Source organism: Protomyctophum parallelum (assembly GCF_964188405.1).
Source record: "Protomyctophum parallelum genome assembly, chromosome: 5".
Taxonomy (NCBI): Eukaryota; Metazoa; Chordata; class Actinopteri; order Myctophiformes; family Myctophidae; genus Protomyctophum; species Protomyctophum parallelum.
Window position 1 is genome coordinate 5,141,303 of NC_139702.1, and position 22,071 is coordinate 5,163,373.

The 22,071-nt window shown below is 44.1% G+C and overlaps 1 protein-coding gene across 1 annotated transcript in view; it reads left to right on the forward strand.

Moving 5' to 3' along the window:
- Positions 1–22,071, forward strand: part of LOC310858963 (STE20-like serine/threonine-protein kinase) — a 68,968-nt gene that overhangs the window by 28,240 nt on the left and 18,657 nt on the right. The window contains exons 4-11 of the mRNA XM_083765283.1: positions 837–986; positions 4,827–4,899; positions 6,353–6,547; positions 9,971–10,052; positions 18,209–18,343; positions 18,701–19,441; positions 20,606–20,736; positions 21,386–21,509. Coding sequence (XP_083621409.1) covers positions 837–986; positions 4,827–4,899; positions 6,353–6,547; positions 9,971–10,052; positions 18,209–18,343; positions 18,701–19,441; positions 20,606–20,736; positions 21,386–21,509 — 1,631 coding nt within the window. The remainder of the gene's footprint in view (positions 1–836; positions 987–4,826; positions 4,900–6,352; positions 6,548–9,970; positions 10,053–18,208; positions 18,344–18,700; positions 19,442–20,605; positions 20,737–21,385; positions 21,510–22,071) is intronic.

Sequence of the window (22,071 nt, forward strand, 5' to 3'; positions counted from 1 at the left end):
TGTAGGTCTGCTATTTTTGAAAAATCGTGAAAATGTGCCTCAAATTTGTAATATATTCTTTCAGAACGAACGTTTTTAACTCAAATCTTTGCTTCTGGAGAGGTCCCTGGAACAACATATTTTCAGATGGGGGTCTCGGAGGCCAATTACATATCATTTTTGGGGTCCTTGACATGAAATATTGAGTGATATAGGCCTAGAAACATGAGGTATTTCAGAAAACTGTCAGGATTTAGAAGGCTTTTTTTTATTTCGATGTCAGGCCTAAATGGGTTATTGGGCATCATGTGTAAATTAGGGCTGCCTCCGGCCTCAAAGGGCCCCAGCCTCCCATGCCGGGAAAACGGGCGCTCCCCGCTCCGTTTGTGTCACTGGTACTGTAATAATAATATACGTACAACACACACACACACACACACACACACACACACACTGCATGGTGTCATTGATGTGGTCCCCCCCCCCTCCCTCCAGAGCTGGAGAGGGCGCTGACGGAGCCCCAGATCAGAACCCTAACCCTAACCCTAACCCTCTCTCCAGAGCTGGAGAGGGCGCTGACGGAGCCCCAGATCAGAGTGGTGTGTAACCCTAACCCTAACCCTCCCTCCCTCCAGAGCTGGAGAGGGCGCTGACGGAGCCCCAGATCAGAGTGGTGTGTAACCCTAACCCTAACCCTCCCTCCCTCCAGAGCTGGAGAGGGCGCTGACGGAGCCCCAGATCAGAGTGGTGTGTAACCCTAACCCTAACCCTCCCTCCCTCCAGAGCTGGAGAGGGCGCTGACGGAGCCCCAGATCAGAGTGGTGTGTAACCCTAACCCTAACCCTCCCTCCCTCCAGAGCTGGAGAGGGCGCTGACGGAGCCCCAGATCAGAGTGGTCTGTAAGCAGACCCTGCAGGCTCTGGTCTACCTCCACGACAACAAGATCATCCACCGAGACCTGAAGGCTGGAAACATCCTGCTGACGCTGGACGGAGACGTCAAGCTGGGTAAGAACAGCTTCTGACATACTGTATATCCATAAAACATCCTGCTCACGCTGGACGGAGACGTCAAGCTGGGTAAGAACAGCTTCTGACATACTGTATATCCATAAAACATCCTGCTCACGCTGGACGGAGACGTCAAGCTGGGTAAGAACAGCTTCTGACATACTGTATATCCATAAAACATCCTGCTCACGCTGGACGGAGACGTCAAGCTGGGTAAGAACAGCTTCTGACATACTGTATATCCATATACAAATATTATTGATGACATCACAGGGATCTCCATATATGGGCTTAACCCATTCTGACCTGAGATCAGATTCTAAAAATGTCTATTTCATCCTGACAGTTTCATTATTAACCCATTCTGACCTGAGATCAGATTCTAAAAGTGTCTTCGATTTTTCAAAAATAGCAGACCTACAAGCTCGTATCGCGACACTCGGTGGCGCGATATGAGCTTGTAGATCTGCTATTTTTCAATAGCTAAAGCATGACATGATGCCGACACCAAAATGGGTGCCCGGTCAGAATGGGTTAATTGCGACAGCACGTCGCATTTACTATGATCCCTGATTGATGATGGACACAATATGTCATTTACTATGATCCCTGATTGATGGACACAATATGTGGGGGCTTTCCCCATGTATGGGGGGATTTTGAGTGATGCACCCACAGACAAAAAAACACACGATTCCATAGTTAACGGCAAATATTTTTAATCTTCATGATGTCTCTTTTGTATTATAAATGCGTTTCCCCCTTGCAAACACAACACCACTCATGTACAGTACGGGACAGACAGAGTCTCCCTTCATGACAGCCTTTCAGACCCCCCCCCCCCCCCCCCCCTCTCCAACAATGATGATTTCAGCGGTCTGCTATGTGCACAACATCATGTGCCCCAGACAGACAGACAGACAGACAGACAGACAGACAGACAGACAGACAGACAGACAGACAGACAGTGGCCTTATCTGTATTGAAGCCAGTTGTCCACACCCTGGTGTGCAGTTTGAACCCACACGATGGCACTTAATGTGTCATGGTGATGCCGTGCCCATGCTTTGTCATCTGCTCTGTGGTAACACCCTGCTGTCACAGGAGGACATGATGTGCTGCACCCTTCCTTCTCTTGGCCAACATAATGGGGACGTCAGGTTGACAGTGGCTTAAGAACCCCCCCCCCCCCCCAAAAAAAAAAAACATTAGCATGGTTGCACTGCACATAATATGGTTCCGATAGCAAAACAGCAGATCTGCTACTATTGCTGCTGCGTGTGTGACGCTGTAGTATGATCAAGTAGGGCGTTAACCCATTCTGACCTGAGATCAGATTCATACGAGGTTTCCACTGGACACACGCTGGTCTGACGAACCCATTCTGACCTGAGATCAGATTCTAAAAAAATTCAGTCGTTCTTCGATTTCTTTCAAAAATAGCAGACCTACAAGCTCGTATCGCGCCACTCGGTGGCGCGATATGAGCTTGTAGATCTGCTATTTTTCAATAGCTAAAGCATAACATGATGCCAACACCAAAGTGGGTGCCCGGTCAGAATGGGTTAATAGCCCATACCCCAAGGCGGGGTTTGCGAAAGGGCTCCCCGTTTCCCTTGGGTAGGTACGGTACACCCTCACAAAAAACATGCAGTCATCCTGGTCTCTAAACTCCCTCCCCCTGGCCAGCCGGGGCGCCTGACAAAGGGAAAGGAACTGGTCGGAATAACGTGTTCCTTTCAAACCTGGGAAAACTCCCCCCCGTCAGGTGAAAAGAAGAAGCTTGGACTGACCTGCATAAAAGGGAGCATGAGGTCAGTCCGCTGCCCTCCCCAGGCTGGCAGAGGAAGTGCAGGATTACATTAGATAATTGACACAAAAATGGGTTGCAAAACATCAGACATTATGGCGATAAGAGGGTTCTGCCCGACGGCAACATTATATACTTGCCGTTAGGAATAGGCAGAAAACTAAATCTCAACCCTCTTAACAATCAATGTCAAAACGACATCATCTCGTGATTAGCTACTGTACCCTACTGTGCCAATCACTACTTTACCACACGAGAGCGTCCAGAAAAGCAGCAGAAGTAGACAATCTATCTCAGGTTAGCAACGCCTGTTCACTGTAATTCCGTACCAGCGGCCTGCGTCTATTGGACTGTACGTGCGAGGCAGCGGCCTGTGTCTATTGGACTGTACGTGCGAGGCAGCGGCCTGTGTCTATTGGACTGTACGTGCGAGGCAGCGGCCTGTGTCTATTGGACTGTACGTGCGAGGCAGCGGCCTGTGTCTATTGGACTGTACGTGCGAGGCAGCGGCCTGTGTCTATTGGACTGTACGTGCGAGGCAGCGGCCTGTGTCTATTGGACTGTACGTGCGAGGCAGCGGCCTGTGTCTATTGGACTGTACGTGCGAGGCAGCGGCCTGTGTCTATTGGACTGTACGTGCGAGGCAGCGGCCTGTGTCTATTGGACTGTACGTGCGAGGCAGCGGCCTGTGTCTATTGGACTGTACGTGCGAGGCAGCGGCCTGTGTCTATTGGACTGTACGTGCGAGGCAGCGGCCTGTGTCTATTGGACTGTACGTGCGAGGCAGCGGCCTGTGTCTATTGGACTGTACGTGCGAGGCAGCGGCCTGTGTCTATTGGACTGTACGTGCGAGGCAGCGGCCTGTGTCTATTGGACTGTACGTGCGAGGCAGCGGCCTGTGTGTGTTGGCATGCGGTGCTGTGCATCACACACGTAGCCACAACAGATGCGGTAATGGAGGTCGACTTATTAAGTGGGATGACTCATTGCTGGTGGATGTAACAAGGCTGCTGGAATAACAATACACAAGAGGCATTCTGTCCAGTGACATACTGTAAGTCACACAAGTGTCTGTCTGGGGGAACTGGCACCATGTACAGTACATACGGTATGCTCGCCACTTGGCGGTCGCGCGGCACAACTGCACGTGTTTTTGAAACAAAGCATGATGTCACTAATTCAAATCCAGCAGCGGTCCCGAACCTTTTCTGGATCAGCATTCGTGGCCCACCCATCTGGCCCACTTAACACGTTTATTGTAATGATCAATCGATCGTGTTCCGCCTTGGACCAATGGAACGAATGGAGCATACTTTAACCCATTAAAACTGGAAAAGGATGTGTGTAATTTTGGCAGATGTACAAACTTAAAAAAATAAAAATAAAGTGTGAGGACTACTGATTTAGAAGGCATTGGTAGAATCAGCCTCAGGTCTTAATGGGTTAAATCCGTATGTAATGGTATCACTATGAAAACACACGTCATGTCATAATATGACATGGCAACATATTTTGATAGTTTTTGTTGTCATACACGGTAGTATATTTAACCCATTCTGAATGGGAACCCATTTTGGTGTCGGCATCATGTTATGCTTTAGCTATTTAAAAATAGCAGATCTACAAGCTCATATCGCGCAACCGAGTGGCGCGATACGAGCTTGTAGGTCTGCTATTTTTGAAAAATCGAAGAACGACTGACATTTCTAGAATCTGATCTCAGGTCAGAATGGGTTCATCAGACCAGTGTGTGTCCAGTCGGAAACCTCGTATGAATCTGATCTCAGGTCAGAATGGGTTAAAGATCAGTGCCCTCCCTGCCAATGATGTGGATCGAGGGCCCACAGGTTGGGAAACACTGAAATACATGAAAGGTGGAATAAATACACGTGATTTATTGTCCTGTTGGTTTATGTTCTTCAGAGTTGTTTTTGTTGTGTCTCTGCTTTGTGGAAAGAAACAATGTTGGGGACATTCCTGTGGCCGATATTATTATTAATGCTGTGTCGAATCCTATGTCCTCCCAGCTGACTTTGGAGTGTCTGCCAAGAACACCAAAACACTACAGAGGAGAGACTCCTTCATCGGGACGCCTTACTGGTGAGTGGATTATCCCATTTATTTATGTTGTTCCAGGGACCTCCCCAGAAGCAAAGATTTCAGTTAAAAAACTGAAACTCTGAAAGAATATATATTCATAGATTTGAGGCACATTTCCACGATTAAAAAAAAATAGCAGACCTACAAGTTCATAGCATGGCACTCGGTGCCACGCTTGTAGATCTGCTATTTTTGAGTGGTGCATCCACTCCAAGGAACAGCAATGTCTGTGTCCGCCATAGACTGTAAAAAATATGGACAAAGCGTTGTACAGGTCTAACATGAACGTACAATGAAGCCTGTTATTGTAAGACTGTAAGTCGCCATCTTTCTAGATACGTTTTGGCCCAGCTGGCCATTGGCTGGCTCCGTTTTGGCCCAGCTGGCCATTGGCTGGCCCAGACAACGAGGCGGGACTTCCCCCCTTCTTCTCCGTTGGTTTTTATTTTGACTCGAGTGGGAGGGGAATCCCGATCATAGACTGTAACGGTAGCCACGCCCCTCAGAACATACGCGACTTTATGGTCATTGTTTTAATAAATGGGACCATAATTTTCCAAAAAGAATATTATGACATTAGAAATGAGACTTTAAACTTGTGACTGGAAGCAGAAAGTATTCATGACCATGTTTATTAAGGTAATACAGTCTAGGTGAAGTTGGGCCCAAATACATGGACTTCTATGGGGCTATGGGTTTTTCTGGGTCCAATGACAGCGCCACAACAGGCCATTATATTAACTTTCATTTCCTTAGTGGCTTCATAAAATATCTGTCTGACTGCCCCCCTGCCTAACTATGTGACGTTAACCCACCCACCGATGTGACTGTGAGCACGAGTATGACTATTAGTACCAGTAGGGGCGCTGTTGTGCCAGAAACAGAGAGAGAGAGATAGTGCTGCACTGTTGCCTGCTAATGAGAGAGTGGGAGAGAGAGAGAGGAGGGGGGGGGGGGGGGTGAGTTGCACCACTCAGTTCACACGGGTGTGATTTCCAATAGCTAAGGCATAACATAATGCTTAAAACACCAAAAGGGGTTCCAGCCCAAAATGGGTTATTAATATACCAATGGAAAAATACAATAAGTGCAACAACTCAAGGAGGCTACTGGGGAGAAGGGCACAACAAAAATATGTCTCTACAGTAGAAGTCTGTGTGTATCAACTTATTTCACAACCAGCAAACATCAATACGCCTCTCTGCAAATATTGCTTTAGATGGGTTCCCTTACCTCATAATAGTAGGGCTGCAACGATGCATTCATTTAAATTATGCTATCGATTATACCGTACGTTTATCTCTTCTTCATCAATGGCTAAATCACATGATTACACAGATTTTTCTCAAGTCGATTCGTCAAGTTCACAACCAGGTTGGACGACTTGTTTTCATTGTGGTTCCACGTGTTCAATTCAATTCCTCATCCGTTCATTTCCCCCCAATAACCCCAGGATGGCTCCAGAGGTGGTGATGTGCGAGACGTCCAAGGACCGTCCCTACGACCACAAGGCGGACATCTGGTCCCTGGGGGTGACGCTCATCGAGCTGGCCCAGATCGAGCCCCCCAACCACGAGATGAACCCCATGAGGGTGCTGCTGAAGATAGCCAAGGCTGAGCCCCCCACCCTGATGCAGCCTTCACGCTGGTGAGAGCTCCTCATCCTCCTCTCTATATGCACACAGAATAACTAGAGCTGGGACTCGATTAAAAAATGTAATCTAATTAATCAGAGGCTTTGCGATTAATTAATCTAGATTAATCGCATTTTAATCACATCTCAATATTCAACCCGAGAACAGCGAGAAACCTTTTTTTTTAATGTTTTTTGGTATCAATGAATAGTGACTACAGGATACCACTCATTTCAACATTTTACTGTCATTAATATACCTGTTGTGGAATTAATAATAAAAAGTCACCCCATTCTGTGTTGCCTAGAACTGGAGGTCTGAAAAAAAATTAGTAACAGTAACAAGTACATCTCAGTGACATCACAAAGCTGTACTTACTTCATATTGTTACTGTTTTTTGTCAGTCACACAAAATGGGGTGACTTTTTATTATTTCCAGTTTTCAGTACTATAGAAAAGCGCCCAGTGAGAAACGTTCCGCGGTGAAGAAAAAAGGTGTGATTAATTTATCTGTAGTTAATCACGATTCATTTTTCTGTAGTTAATTAATCTAAATTAATCGCAATTAGTCCCGGCCCTAAGAATAACTCTTCCTACTTATGGGCAAGGACGAGACGCGAAGACCGTACGGGCGACGCCATGTTGGCTCCATGGTGCTCCATGGAAAAGGACAGAAACATGCGCAGTGGGCTTTATGCAGCCGACACTTCCGCGTTCAGCTTCCTGGGTCTCAACAGCGCATGTTTCTCTCCTTCCATGGAGCACCATGGAGCAAACATGGCGTCGCCCGTACGGTCCTGGCGTCTCGTCCTCTTTAGACAGTCCTTGCTTATAGCCCTCTTCCCTAGGTGTTCTGTTCCATGTAGTGGGCGGTGGTTCTCAAACCTTTTAATTCTAAGGACCCCCATGACTCTCAGAGTTACACACCCGCACGGGGCCATTTGGAACACTTTGATACCCTGGTGTAGCAGAGTGTTTCCAGTGAGCCAACACTTTGATACCCTGGTGTAGCAGAGTGTTTCCAGTGAGCCAACACTTTGATACCCTGGTGTAGCAGAGTGTTTCCAGTGAGCCAACACTTTGATACCCTGGTGTAGCAGAGTGTTTCCAGTGAGCCAACACTTTGATACCCTGGTGTAGCAGTGTGTTTCCAGTGATACCCTGGTGTAGCAGAGTGTTTCCAGTGATACCCTGGTGTAGCAGAGTGTTTCCAGTGATACCCTGGTGTAGCAGAGTGTTTCCAGTGATGCCCTGGTGTAGCAGAGTGTCTCCAGTCATACCCTGGTGTAGCAGAGTGTTTCCAGTGATACCCTGGTGTAGCAGAGTGTTTCCAGTGATACCCTGGTGTAGCAGAGTGTTTCCAGTGATACCCTGGTGTAGCAGAGTGTTTCCAGTGATACCCTGGTGTAGCAGAGTGTTTCCAGTGATACCCTGGTGTAGCAGTGTTTCCAGTGATACCCTGGTGTAGCAGAGTGTTTCCAGTGATACCCTGATGTAGCAGAGTGTTTCCAGTGATACCCTGGTGTAGCAGAGTGTTTCCAGTGGTACCCTGGTGTAGCAGAGTGTTTCCAGTGATACCCTGGTGTAGCAGAGTGTTTCCAGTGATACCCTGGTGTAGCAGAGTGTTTCCAGTGATACCCTGGTGTAGCAGAGTGTTTCCAGTGATACCCTGGTGTAGCAGAGTGTCTCCAGTGATACCCTGGTGTAGCAGAGTGTTTCCAGTGATACCCTGGTGTAGCAGAGTGTCTCCAGTGATACCCTGGTGTAGCAGAGTGTTTCCAGTGATACCCTGGTGTCGCAGAGTGTTTCCAGTGATACCCTGGTGTAGCAGAGTGTTTCCAGTGATACCCTGGTGTAGCAGAGTGTTTCCAGTGATACCCTGGTGTAGCAGAGTGTTTCCAGTGATACCCTGGTGTAGCAGAGTGTTTCCAGTGATACCCTGGTGTAGCAGAGTGTTTCCAGTGAGCCAACACACACACAATAGCAGCCCCCTGACTCTGTTTGACGTAGAATGGAACAGAGCCTTCATTAATATCATCAGTAACACAAGTAAGTAAGTATAGGGAAGTGGCTCAAGTTCTTTCCAAAATGGCCAATATCCATATTGTTGCCACCTGGGGCAGAAACCTCTTTTCTCCATTCTCCATATTCTAAACGTTTGTGTACTGCCATACTCTATCATACTGTACAGCGTCACACAAAAGCATCAAAAGTAGCAGATCTGCATGCTCGAAGCGACGTGTTTTGAGCTTGTCGATTTGCCTTCTTTTTTTTAATCCTGAAAAGTAACAATTTTGGACATTATGAGGTTTCCACCCGACAGAGACGATATGTCACCCTTATTGTGTTTGCGTTAGTTCATGTGCTCACGCCTGGAGCCCTGGATCTACAGCAGGCTTTTGGAGCCATGGACTACACCAGGCTTTGAGCCTGGAGCCATGGACTACACCAGGCTTTGCAAAGTGTGCGTATGCCTGGAGCCCTGGACTACACCAGGCTTTTCAAAGTGTGCGTATGCCTGGAATTTACTGCGTGCGTACATTGCGTTTGGAAAGATCCAATTGATAATATCAATGATACGAGCTGCACCAGCCGCGCAGAATCGGATAACGAACGCAAGCCCTGCAGGCTGCATATTATGCAGGCTTTACAAAATAATTGGATCTATTTATGCGCATGTGGGGATCTCGTGCATCATGCTCACATTCTGTGGTGTGTGCCGGCCGTAAAACAGTGGTTCTCAATCTTTTTCACGGTTTTTGTGCCAGGGACCCCATACAAGATTTGTGTTGTTAAAATTAAAATATAAAAAAAATCAAGGTATACAAGCTTGTGTCATAATGTGACAAAAGAATTAAGAAAAATAAATGTATGGTCAGGGACTACGACGTGCAATACGTTTACAGCATGCGACGTTTTCCCGGGACCCAAACCAGTGAAAATAGCAGATCTACAAGCGCACAACGCGTCACTTTGCGCTATTTTCACAACATTGTTTTAGTTTATTTGTGGAATTTAGTTTGTTTGTTTAAAAAAAAAAGAAGGGAAACGGTATTGTAGATAAACTTCATGTTTCTTATCCTACAGAATACTCACAGTACTCACAGGGCGACTGTGGCTCAGGAGGTAGAGCAGGTCGTCCAATGATCCATGGGTCGGCGGTTCGAATCCCGGCTCCTCCTGTCTACATGTCGAAGTGTCCTTGGGCAAGACACTGAACCCCAAATTGCTCCCGATGTGCTGGTTGGTACCTTGCATGGCTTCCGCCGCAATCGGTGTATGAATGGGTGAATGTAATGCACAATCTATGTAAAGCGCCTTGGATAAAGGCGCTATATAAATGCACCATTTACCATTTACAGTACAGCTGCTTGACGTCCCAGTTCCAGGATCACAGTGAATAGTTGCCAATGATCGTCTCCTCTGGTGCATTCCAGGTCTCCAGAGTTCAGTGACTTCCTGAGAAGGTGTCTGGATAAGAACGTGGACAACAGATGGAGTACGGCGCAGCTCCTACAGGTACGACAGCGACGTAGCATTAACCATGGAGAGAGATGTCATCTCTGTTCATTTCATCCAGTTTTTCAAACAGATTCATGGAAATTATATAACGGTTATGTAATTGCGATAGGCTCAAATATTTAGTGATCAGGCCATTGTATCGTCTCTGTCGGGTGGGGGAAGGGAAGCTCATATTATAGAGCACCGAAGTCTGACGTCACTTCCAGTAGAGGGCGTCAGTCCCCAGGTTCATGTATTTGTTTAGTTGCATTGAAATCCCCATTGAGGCGATTTGAGATCGCCTCATATAAGAACTGTGTTTGAAAAATAAACATGTCACCCCGGCCGCTTCACTCATATGGATATGAAGAATCAACTGACTGAGAGAAAACGCTAATGTTACTGCTGCTGAATTAGTTAGATTTTCGCTAGAAGCAGACTGTATCATATATGAGTGACTGACTGTTGCAAACGATACAGAGACACCTCCCTGACAATAACGCAGAGACAGCTTGTTTATTTTTGGACCACAACGCTTATAGTAGACGATATTAAGATCACCCCATGTTATTCTCCATAGAGAAATTACTTCCGCGAACCAGGGGAATCGAAGGGATGAGCGAGTTACGTCAGGACTTCGGTGCTCTATATCCCAAACTGTGACTTTTCACGATTCAAATAAAACGATAGAAAAAAAGAAGAAGATCGACAAGCTCTGGGGACAAAAGTGCAGTGTTTCAAGACCTCCTGCTTTTGATGCTTTCATGTGACACTGTAGTATCTGATCAAGTAGGGCATTAATTAATGTGACCCTGTAGTATCTGATCAAGTAGGGCATTAATTAATGTGACACTGTAGTATCTGATCAAGTAGGGCATTAATGAATGTGACGCTGTAGTATCTGATCAAGTAGGACATTAATTAATGTGACGCTGTAGTATCTGATCAAGTAGGGCATTAATTAATGTGACACTGTAGTATCTGATCAAGTAGGGGCATTAATTAATGTGACGCTGTAGTATCTGATCAAGTAGGGCATTAATTAATGTGACACTGTAGTATGTGATCAAGTAGGGCATTAATTAATGTGACACTGTAGTATCTGATCAAGTAGGGCATTAATTAATGTGACACTGTAGTATCTGATCAAGTAGGGCATTAATTAATGTGACGCTGTAGTATCTGATCAAGTAGGGCATTAATTAATGTGACACTGTAGTATCTGATCAAGTAGGGCATTAATTAATGTGACACTGTAGTATCTGATCAAGTAGGGCATTAATTAATGTGACGCTGTAGTATCTGATCAAGTAGGGCATTAATTAATGTGACGCTGTAGTATCTGATCAAGTAGGGCATTAATTAATGTGACACTGTAGTATCTGATCAAGTAGGGCATTAATAAATGTGACGCTGTGGTATCTGATCAAGTAGGGCATTAATTAATGTCACACTGTAGTATCTGATCAAGTAGGGCATTAATTAATGTGACACTGTAGTATCTGATCAAGTAGGGCATTAATTAATGTGACGCTGTGGTATCTGATCAAGTAGGGCATTAATTAATGTGACGCTGTAGTATCTGATCAAGTAGGGCATTAATTAAAGGTATATTCAGTGATTTCACTCAAAAAACCTTAGGTTTCGTTTTTGGCTGTGGGACCCAGCCTTTCGTCCAATCAGGATAGAGAGTCAAAAACGAAACCTAAGGTTTTTTGACCCCCAGGGGTTAACTGGGGACAGGGAGGAACTCCTTATATGGCCAGCACACTCTATAGTAGGGAGGATTATCACAACAAAACAAAAAAATAAGTGATATTTGAATTAAGTGAAATCACTGAATATACCTTTAATGTGACACTGTAGTATCTGATCAAGTAGGGCATTCATTAATGTGACGCTGTAGTATCTGATCACGTAGGGCATTAATTAATGTGACACTGTAGTATCTGATCAAGTAGGGCATTAATTAATGTGACACTGTAGTGTCTGATCAAGTAGGGCATTAATTAATGTGACACTGTAGTATCTGATCAAGTAGGGCATTAATTAATGTGACACTGTAGTATCTGATCAAGTAGGGCATTAATTAATGTGACGCTGTAGTATCTGATCAAGTAGGGCATTAATTAATGTGACACTGTAGTATCTGATCAAGTAGGGCATTAATTAATGTGACGCTGTAGTATCTGATCAAGTAGGGCATTAATTAATGTGACACTGTAGTATCTGATCAAGTAGGGCATTAATTAATGTGACACTGTAGTATCTGATCAAGTAGGGCATTAATTAATGTGACACTGTAGTATCTGATCAAGTAGGGCATTAATTAATGTGACACTGTAGTATCTGATCAAGTAGGGCATTCATTAATGTGACGCTGTAGTATCTGATCAAGTAGGGCATTAATTAATGTGACACTGTAGTATCTGATCAAGTAGGGCATTAATTAATGTGACACTGTAGTATCTGATCAAGTAGGGCATTAATTAATGTGACGCTGAAGTATCTGATCAAGTAGGGCATTAATTAATGTGACACTAGTATCTGATCAAGTAGGGCATTAATTAATGTGACGCTGTAGTATCTGATCAAGTAGGGCATTAATTAATGTGACACTGTAGTATCTGATCAAGTAGGGCATTCATTAATGTGACGCTGTAGTATCTGATCAAGTAGGGCATTCATTAATGTGACGCTGTAGTATCTGATCAAGTAGGGCATTAATTAATGTGACACTGTAGTATCTGATCAAGTAGGGCATTAATTAATGTGACACTGTAGTATCTGATCAAGTAGGGCATTCATTAATGTGACACTGTAGTATCTGATCAAGTAGGGCATTCATTAATGTGACGCTGTAGTATCTGATCAAGTAGGGCATTCATTAATGTGACACTGTAGTATCTGATCAAGTAGGGCATTCATTAATGTGACACTGTAGTATCTGATCAAGTAGGGCATTAATTAATGTCACGCTGTAGTATCTGATCAAGTAGGGCATTAATTAATGTCACGCTGTAGTATCTGATCAAGTAGGGCATTAATTAATGTGATGCTGTAGTATCTGATCAAGTAGGGCATTAATTAATGTGACACTGTAGTGTCTGATCAAGTAGGGCATTAATTAATGTGACACTGTAGTATCTGATCAAGTAGGGCATTAATTAATGTGACACTGTAGTATCTGATCAAGTAGGGCATTAATTAATGTGACACTGTAGTATCTGATCAAGTAGGGCATTAATTAATGTGACGCTGTAGTATCTGATCAAGTAGGGCATTAATTAATGTGACGCTGTAGTATCTGATCAAGTAGGGCATTAATTAATGTCACACTGTAGTGTCTGATCAAGTAGGGCATTAATTAATGTGACACTGTAGTATCTGATCAAGTAGGGCATTAATTAATGTCACACTGTAGTGTCTGATCAAGTAGGGCATTAATTAATGTGACACTGTAGTATCTGATCAAGTAGGGCATTAATTAATGTGACACTGTAGTATCTGATCAAGTAGGGCATTAATTAATGTGACGCTGTAGTATCTGATCAAGTAGGGCATTAATTAATGTGACGCTGTAGTATCTGATCAAGTAGGGCATTAATTAATGTGACGCTGTAGTATCTGATCAAGTAGGGCATTAATTAATGTGACGCTGTGGTATCTGATCAAGTAGGGCATTAATTAATGTCACGCTGTAGTATCTGATCAAGTAGGGCATTAATTAATGTGACACTGTAGTATCTGATCAAGTAGGGCATTAATTAATGTGACGCTGTAGTATCTGATCAAGTAGGACATTAATTAATGTGACACTGTAGTATCTGATCAAGTAGGACATTAATTAATGTGACACTGTAGTGTCTGATCAAGTAGGGCATTAATTAATGTGACGCTGTAGTATCTGATCAAGTAGGGCATTAATTAATGTGACACTGTAGTATCTGATCAAGTAGGGCATTAATTAATGTGACGCTGTGGTATCTGATCAAGTAGGGCATTAATTAATGTCACGCTGTAGTATCTGATCAAGTAGGGCATTAATTAATGTGACACTGTAGTATCTGATCAAGTAGGGCATTAATTAATGTGACGCTGTAGTATCTGATCAAGTAGGACATTAATTAATGTGACGCTGTAGTATCTGATCAAGTAGGGCATTAATTAATGTGACGCTGTAGTATCTGATCAAGTAGGGCATTCATTAATGTGACACTGTAGTATCTGATCAAGTAGGGCATTAATTAATGTGACGCTGTAGTATCTGATCAAGTAGGGCATTAATTAATGTGACGCTGTAGTATCTGATCAAGTAGGGCATTAATTAATGTGACGCTGTAGTATCTGATCAAGTAGGGCATTAATTAATGTCACGCTGTAGTATCTGATCAAGTAGGGCATTAATTAATGTCACGCTGTAGTATCTGATCAAGTAGGGCATTAATTAATGTGACACTGTAGTATCTGATCAAGTAGGGCATTAATTAATGTGACACTGTAGTATCTGATCAAGTAGGGCATTAATTAATGTGACGCTGTAGTATCTGATCAAGTAGGGCATTAATTAATGTGACGCTGTGGTATCTGATCAAGTAGGGCATTAATTAATGTGACACTGTAGTGTCTGATCAAGTAGGGCATTAATTAATGTGACACTGTAGTATCTGATCAAGTAGGGCATTAATTAATGTGACGCTGTAGTATCTGATCAAGTAGGGCATTAATTAATGTCACGCTGTAGTATCTGATCAGGTAGGGCATTAATTAATGTGACACTGTAGTATCTGATCAAGTAGGGCATTAATTAATGTGACGCTGTGGTATCTGATCAAGTAGGACATTAATTAATGTGACACTGTAGTATCTGATCAAGTAGGGCATTAATTAATGTGACGCTGTAGTATCTGATCAAGTAGGGCATTAATTAATGTGACGCTGTAGTATCTGATCAAGTAGGGCATTAATTAATGTGACACTGTAGTATCTGATCAAGTAGGGCATTAATTAATGTGACACTGTAGTATCTGATCAAGTAGGGCATTAATTAATGTGACACTGTAGTATCTGATCAAGTAGGGCATTAATTAATGTGACACTGTAGTATCTGATCAAGTAGGGCATTCATTAATGTGACGCTGTAGTATCTGATCAAGTAGGGCATTAATTAATGTCACACTGTAGTGTCTGATCAAGTAGGGCATTAATTAATGTCACGCTGTAGTATCTGATCAAGTAGGGCATTAATTAATGTGACACTGTAGTATCTGATCAAGTAGGGCATTCATTAATGTGACACTGTAGTATCTGATCAAGTAGGGCATTCATTAATGTGACGCTGTAGTATCTGATCAAGTAGGGCATTAATTAATGTGACGCTGTAGTATCTGATCAAGTAGGGCATTAATTAATGTGACACTGTAGTATCTGATCAAGTAGGGCATTAATTAATGTGACGCTGTAGTATCTGATCAAGTAGGGCATTAATTAATGTGACGCTGTAGTATCTGATCAGGTAGGGCATTAATTAATGTCACGCTGTAGTATCTGATCAAGTAGGGCATTAATTAATGTGACACTGTAGTATCTGATCAAGTAGGGCATTAATTAATGTCACGCTGTAGTATCTGATCAAGTAGGGCATTAATTAATGTGACGCTGTAGTATCTGATCAAGTAGGGCATTAATTAATGTCACGCTGTAGTATCTGATCAAGTAGGGCATTAATTAATGTCACGCTGTAGTATCTGGTCAAGTAGGGCATTAATTAATGTGACACTGTAGTATCTGATCAAGTAGGGCATTAATTAATGTGACACTGTAGTATCTGATCAAGTAGGGCATTAATTAATGTGACACTGTAGTATCTGATCAAGTAGGGCATTAATTAATGTGACACTGTAGTATCTGATCAAGTAGGACATTAATTAATGTGACGCTGTAGTATCTGATCAAGTAGGACATTAATTAATGTGACGCTGTAGTATCTGATCAAGTAGGGCATTAATTAATGTGACACTGTAGTATCTGATCAAGTAGGGCATTAATTAATGTGACGCTGTAGTATCTGATCAAGTAGGGCATTAATTAATGTGACACTGTAGTATCTGATCAAGTAGGGCATTAATTAATGTCACGCTCTCAAGAGTACAGCATAAGGGTCCATTTAGTTACCAACCAGGGGGGCAGTCAGACAGATATTTTGTCAAGCCACTAAGGAAATCGTAGTTCATATAATGGCCTGTTGTGGCTGTCACTGGACCCAGAAAAACCCATAGCCCCATAGAAGTCCATGTATTTGGGCCCAACTTCACCTAGACTGTATTACCTTAATAAACATGGTCATGAATACTTTCTGCTTCCAGTCACTAGTTTAAAGTCTCATTTCTAATGTCATAATATTATTTTTGGAAAATTATGGTCCCATTAATTAAAAAAATTACCATAAAGTTGCGTATGTTCTGAGGGGCGTGGCTACCGTTACAGTCTATGATCGGGATCCCCCACCCACTCGAGTCAAAATAAAAACCAACGGAGAAGAAGGGGGGAAGTCCCGCCTCGTTGTCTGGGCCAGCCAATGGCCAGCTGGGCCAAAACGGAGCCAGCCAATGGCCAGCTGGGCCAAAACGGATCTAGAAAGATGGCGACTTACAGTGCAGGAATAACAGGCTTCATTTTACGTCCATGTTAGACCCGGGGAACGCTTTGTCCATATTTCTTACAGTCTATGTTACCAACCAATCATTTAGCTGGGGGACCACCTGGTGGTCCGCGGACCACTGGTTGAGAACCTCTGCCCTAGGTTTAGAGCATGGAGACCTACCTCCAACCACTGTCTGAATGAATGGAAGAGCATGGAGACCTACCTCCAACCACTGTCTGAATGAATGGAAGAGCATGGAGACCTACCTCCAACCACTGTCTGAATGAATGGAAGAGCATGGAGACCTACCTCCAACCACTGTCTGAATGAATGGAAGAGCATGGAGACCTACCTCCAACCACTGCAGCTCTACTGAATTAGTCCTATTGTATTAACCCAATCTGACCTGAGATCAGATTCTAAAAATGTCTTCTACATCCTGACCAGTTTTCTGAAAAAGCCATGTTTCTATGTCAGTCGTTCTTCGATTTTTCAAAAATAGCAGACCTACAAGCTTGTTGCTATGAGCTTGTAGATCTGCTATTTTTCAATAGCTAAAGCATAACATAGTGCTAACACCAAAAGGGGTTCCCGCCCAAATGGGTTAACATGCTCAACCTATTCTATTCATTAAAATAGGTTCTGGATTGCACCTTCAAGTGTTAAAAGCATCAGAAAAAAGGCATTTCTTCTAAAGTCATCAGTTCTGAATGCTGATAGGCTTTGTTATGATTGATTCATCATTTATGATTGCATGGGTGCTATTATTATATGATCATTCCATTCTATCTGTAATCAATTAGAAGGCGTTAGCTCCTTTTGTTAAAAGGCACCATAAACCACTTTCCCTGAAGACCTGCCTTTGATTGAATCAACCGTTTGATCAAGCTCTATGTAAAAGGCCATGTCACACCTCTGGTTCCTTTGTCACACCGATGGTTCCTTTGACGCCTGGGCCTAGCTTGGCAGAGAGAGGTATATATAAAGATATGAGAGGGACTTCTGTTAGGAGAGCTTGGAGGTGACATACAATTTACAGATGTGAGCATTTCTTGTTCTGTGTCCACTAGTACATATTGTATATTTTTCTTTGTTGTCGTTTATCGTAAGTGACCATGAATTATTGAAACCTAACAGTCTTATGAAGTGTAATTGTATTGCTCGTGTGTGCGTGTGCGTGTGTGTGTGTGTGTGTGTGTGTGTGTGTGTGTGTGTGTGTGTGTGTGTGTGTGTGTGTGTGTAAATCAGTCGTGCAGGGGCCTGCAGATTGCAGGCATGCCCAAGCCGAGAGCTAAGGCATCTGCAAAATTCTGTTCAGTGTCTGCAATGATTGGCAGTCGCCGAAGGCGATGCTTTCTGTACCCGTGATCTGTATCCTGAAGCACTTGTAGAGTTTTTTCAAGCTTGCGCATCCACTATTGTTTGTGTTCAAGAAATTTCTTGTAAAATGTGAATGCGAATAAATATGTTAAGTGTGTGTGTGTGTGTGTGTGTGTGTGTGTGTGTGTGTGTGTGTGTGTCCTGTATGCAGCATTCGTTCGTCTCCAGTGTGACAGACAGTAAGCCTGTGAGGGAGCTGATAGCTGAAGCCAAAGCCGAGGTGTTCACGGAGGAGATCTTAGACCACAAGGAGGAAGAGGAGGAGGAAGACACAGAGACACGACTGGTGAGCTTGTAGATCAGCTATTTTAACTGTCTTTTGTCATCCAACCAATATAATAAGCAATATCCTATCAGTTAACACGTCTGATTAAAAGGTTTTAGTTTTTCTAGGGTTTGGATTATAGGAGAAAGTCTTCTACAATCAAGGCATAATCCTTACATAATTTAGCTTGGGGACCCCCGGATTCCCTTGCAAGGACCCCTGGGGGTCCCCAATTTCCTGGGGTGTAAGCAATGCAATGCTGTCCCAGCCGCCATTCTGCCCTAAGTCGTTTATTACGTACAGTAGTAACATCAGGTTTTATGTAACGAATTATTCTTTTTTCCCTTGTCCCTCTCCGTTTTCCTTGCCCTGCTCCAGGGCCATAAACGCGCCCCGTCGGACGTCAGCGTAGCCAGCTCAGAGGAGGAGAAGGTCCCCTTGTCTCCTTCCCTTCTGGAGCCTGTCCTGGAGAAGGCTGAGCCAGCGCCGCCCACCAAGCCCACCCTGGAGCTCCCCGTGTCCAACCACGTTGTGGACTCCAGCTCCACGGTCCAAGAACCCGGTGCTCCGCCGGTCCAACCACAGCGAGAAGAGACGCAGAGAACGGCCGTGGAGGACGCAGAGATCATAGAACAGACACCGCCGGAGGAGAAGATCGCAGAGTCGGACGCGATGGACATAACGCCGACCGAACCGGCGGAGACCTTAAAGCCTGAGCCCGAAGCACCGGCTCAGGAGATGGAACAGCTGGAGATAACCAACCACAACGAGAAAGCGGTGGACAGAGCCGACGTCACAGCTGATGAACAAGGAGGAAAAGCCACCACTGGGACTGCGGACGGCGCTGCAGCTCCTGTGGAAGAAAGGGTTGAGGTGGTGGAAGAGCCCAGCCCGGTGGTGGTGGAGGAGGAGGAGGAGGACCCCTACAAGGGTCTGAAGGTGACCCTGACGTTACCCGGCGGAGACAAGCAGAGAGATGTTTCAGAGCAGGCCAACAACAACAGAGAGAAGGACTCAGACTCTGGCACCGGTTCAGCTGATAACAGCAGCATAGACCTGAACCTCTCCATATCCAGCTTCCTCTCCAAAACCAAAGAGCCAGGATCTGTTTCCTCACAGGTAAGGCCTGGGAAACTTACCCAAAATATGGCAAAACCGATATTTAGGACCATATTTATTGTTTTTTAAATATCTCATATATAAACAAATTGACACATTGTAATAGATAATTTATTTTTATAATCAAATATAATCGATTAGTCTGATTAACCACTTAACCTGCAGCCAGCACCATGGCGTCGGAGGTGCATCAGGGAGAAATGCCCAGAAAGTCTCATCACTTGTGCTAACATCGATTTGAAGTCATGTAGGCCAGCACGATCACAGGTGGGACTCCATCCATACATGAACCCTAGCTCACAACTGAGCGGTGTGGTGTAGAATGTGGTGTAGATGTGGTGTAGATGTAATGTAGATGTGATGTAGAATGTGGTGTAGATGTAATGTAGATGTGGTGTAGATGTGATGTAGAATGTGGTGTAGATGTAATGTAGATGAGGTGTAGATGTAGTGTAGAATGTGGTGTAGATGTGATGTAGATGTGGTGTAGAATGTGGTGTAGAATGTGGTGTAGAATGTGGTGTAGATGTGATGTAGATGTGGTGTAGATGTGATGTAGAATGTGGTGTAGATGTAATGTAGATGTGGTGTAGATGTGATGTAGATGTGGTGTAGATGTGATGTAGAATGTGGTGTAGATGTAATGTAGATGTGGTGTAGATGTGATGTAGATGTGGTGTAGAATGTGGTGTAGATGTGATGTAGATGTGGTGTAGATGTGGTGTAGATGTGATGAAGATGAGGTGTAGATGTGGTGTAGATGTGGTGTAGATGTAATGTAGATGTGATGTAGAATGTTGTGTAGATTTGATGTAGATGTGATGTAGATGTGGTGTAGACGCTGTAGATGTGGTGTAGACTCTGTAGATGTGGTGTAGACGCTGTAGATGTGGTGTAGACACTGTAGATGTGGTGTATGTGAGGAGATCAGGCATCCGTTAGTGCTTTGGCTGTTCACACACACCAGTCCGGTCCTGTTTGATCATGAATGGGAGAGGAATATATCCCACCCTTTTCACATGTTATAGAGCCACCAACAGGTGGATATTTGTTGTCGGTCCGCTATTCCTGAGGGACTCCACTAAACGGCGTGTGGAGTTTTAAGACTGAACTGCAAACTGTCGCTCACGGAGAGGCTGCCATTCTTTTCGCTTTCTTTCTCAGGACATCAAGCGTCAGAAGAAGACGCTGAAGAAGACGCGTAGGTTCATGGTGGACGGAGTGGAGGTCAGCGTGACCACGTCAAAGATCATCACCGACAACGACACCAAGAACGAGGAGATGAGATACCTCAGGTTAATAAATAATACCACCAGCAGCAGCACTCTTTTACCCATAGGCTCGGCTTGTTATCCCATTTAGGCATGACGTCGAAATTTGAAAAATGTATTTTTTTAAATGTATTTTGTTTCTGAAAAACCTCATGTTTCTATATCGGTGGTTCTCAATATTAAGGACCCCCAAAAATATATGAAATTGGCCGCTGACCCCCATCTGAAAATGTGTTGTTTCAGGGACCACCTCCCAGAAGCAAAGATTTGAGTTAAAAACGTTCGCTCTGAAAGAGTATATAATATTCAAACCTTTGCACCACATGTTAATGATTTTTCAAAAATAGCAGACCTGCTATTTTTCAATAGCTAAATTATAACATAATGTTTAAAACACCAAAAGGTTCCCGCCCAAAATGGGTTATAGTCCTCAGTGGCATACAACCAAGTATAAAGTAGGTCACTTATTTCATCACTCTCCACTATAGGGTGGTGAAACTTGGGGACCACGAACCACGTGTGGTCGCATAAGAAAACCAAAATCAAAATTCGACGTCAAAATGAACACTGTACCGATCTCTCCATAACGGCTCCTTTCTCTCTCTCTCTTCTCTCCGTGTCCTCCTCCTCCTCCTCCTCCTCCTCCTCCTCCTCCTCCTCCTCCCCCCCCCAGGCGCCAGGAGCTGAGGGAGCTGCGTCTCCTGCAGAAGGAGGAGCAGAGAGCCCAGCAGCAGCTCAGCAACAAGCTTCAGCAGCAGAAGGAGCACATCTACAGGCGCTTTGAGCAGGAGACCACGGTCAGTTCACACATCTACAGGCGCTTTGAGCAGGAGACCACGGTCAGTTCACACATCTACAGGCGCTTTGAGCAGGAGACCACGGTCAGTTCACACACTGGTGGAAAGTGACCTATTTAGGCCTGACATTCTTCTAAATTATGATCATTTTCTGAAAAACCTCATGTTTCTGTATCAGTGGTGCTCAATATTTAAAAAATGATATGTAATTGGCCCCCCATCCGAAAATATGTTGTTCCAGGAACCTCTCAGAAGCGTTGTAACGGGGACAGACTCCTCTCAGAAGCATTGTAACGGGGACAGACTCCTCACAGAAGCATTGTAACGGGAACGAGAAGCATGAGTTAAGTCCGTTGCTCTCCCCAGGTTGGTGGAGGGTGTGTAGAGCCCAGGATCACATTAGATGATTGACACAGGGGTGAAAAATGGGTTACAAAATCGTGGGATAAAAAATATATTAGAAAAAAAAGAAGCATTGTAACGGGGACAGACTCCTCTCAGAAGCATTGTAACGGGGACAGACTCCCGTGTGTTACTGGACGACAATAAGCCACTCCCGACC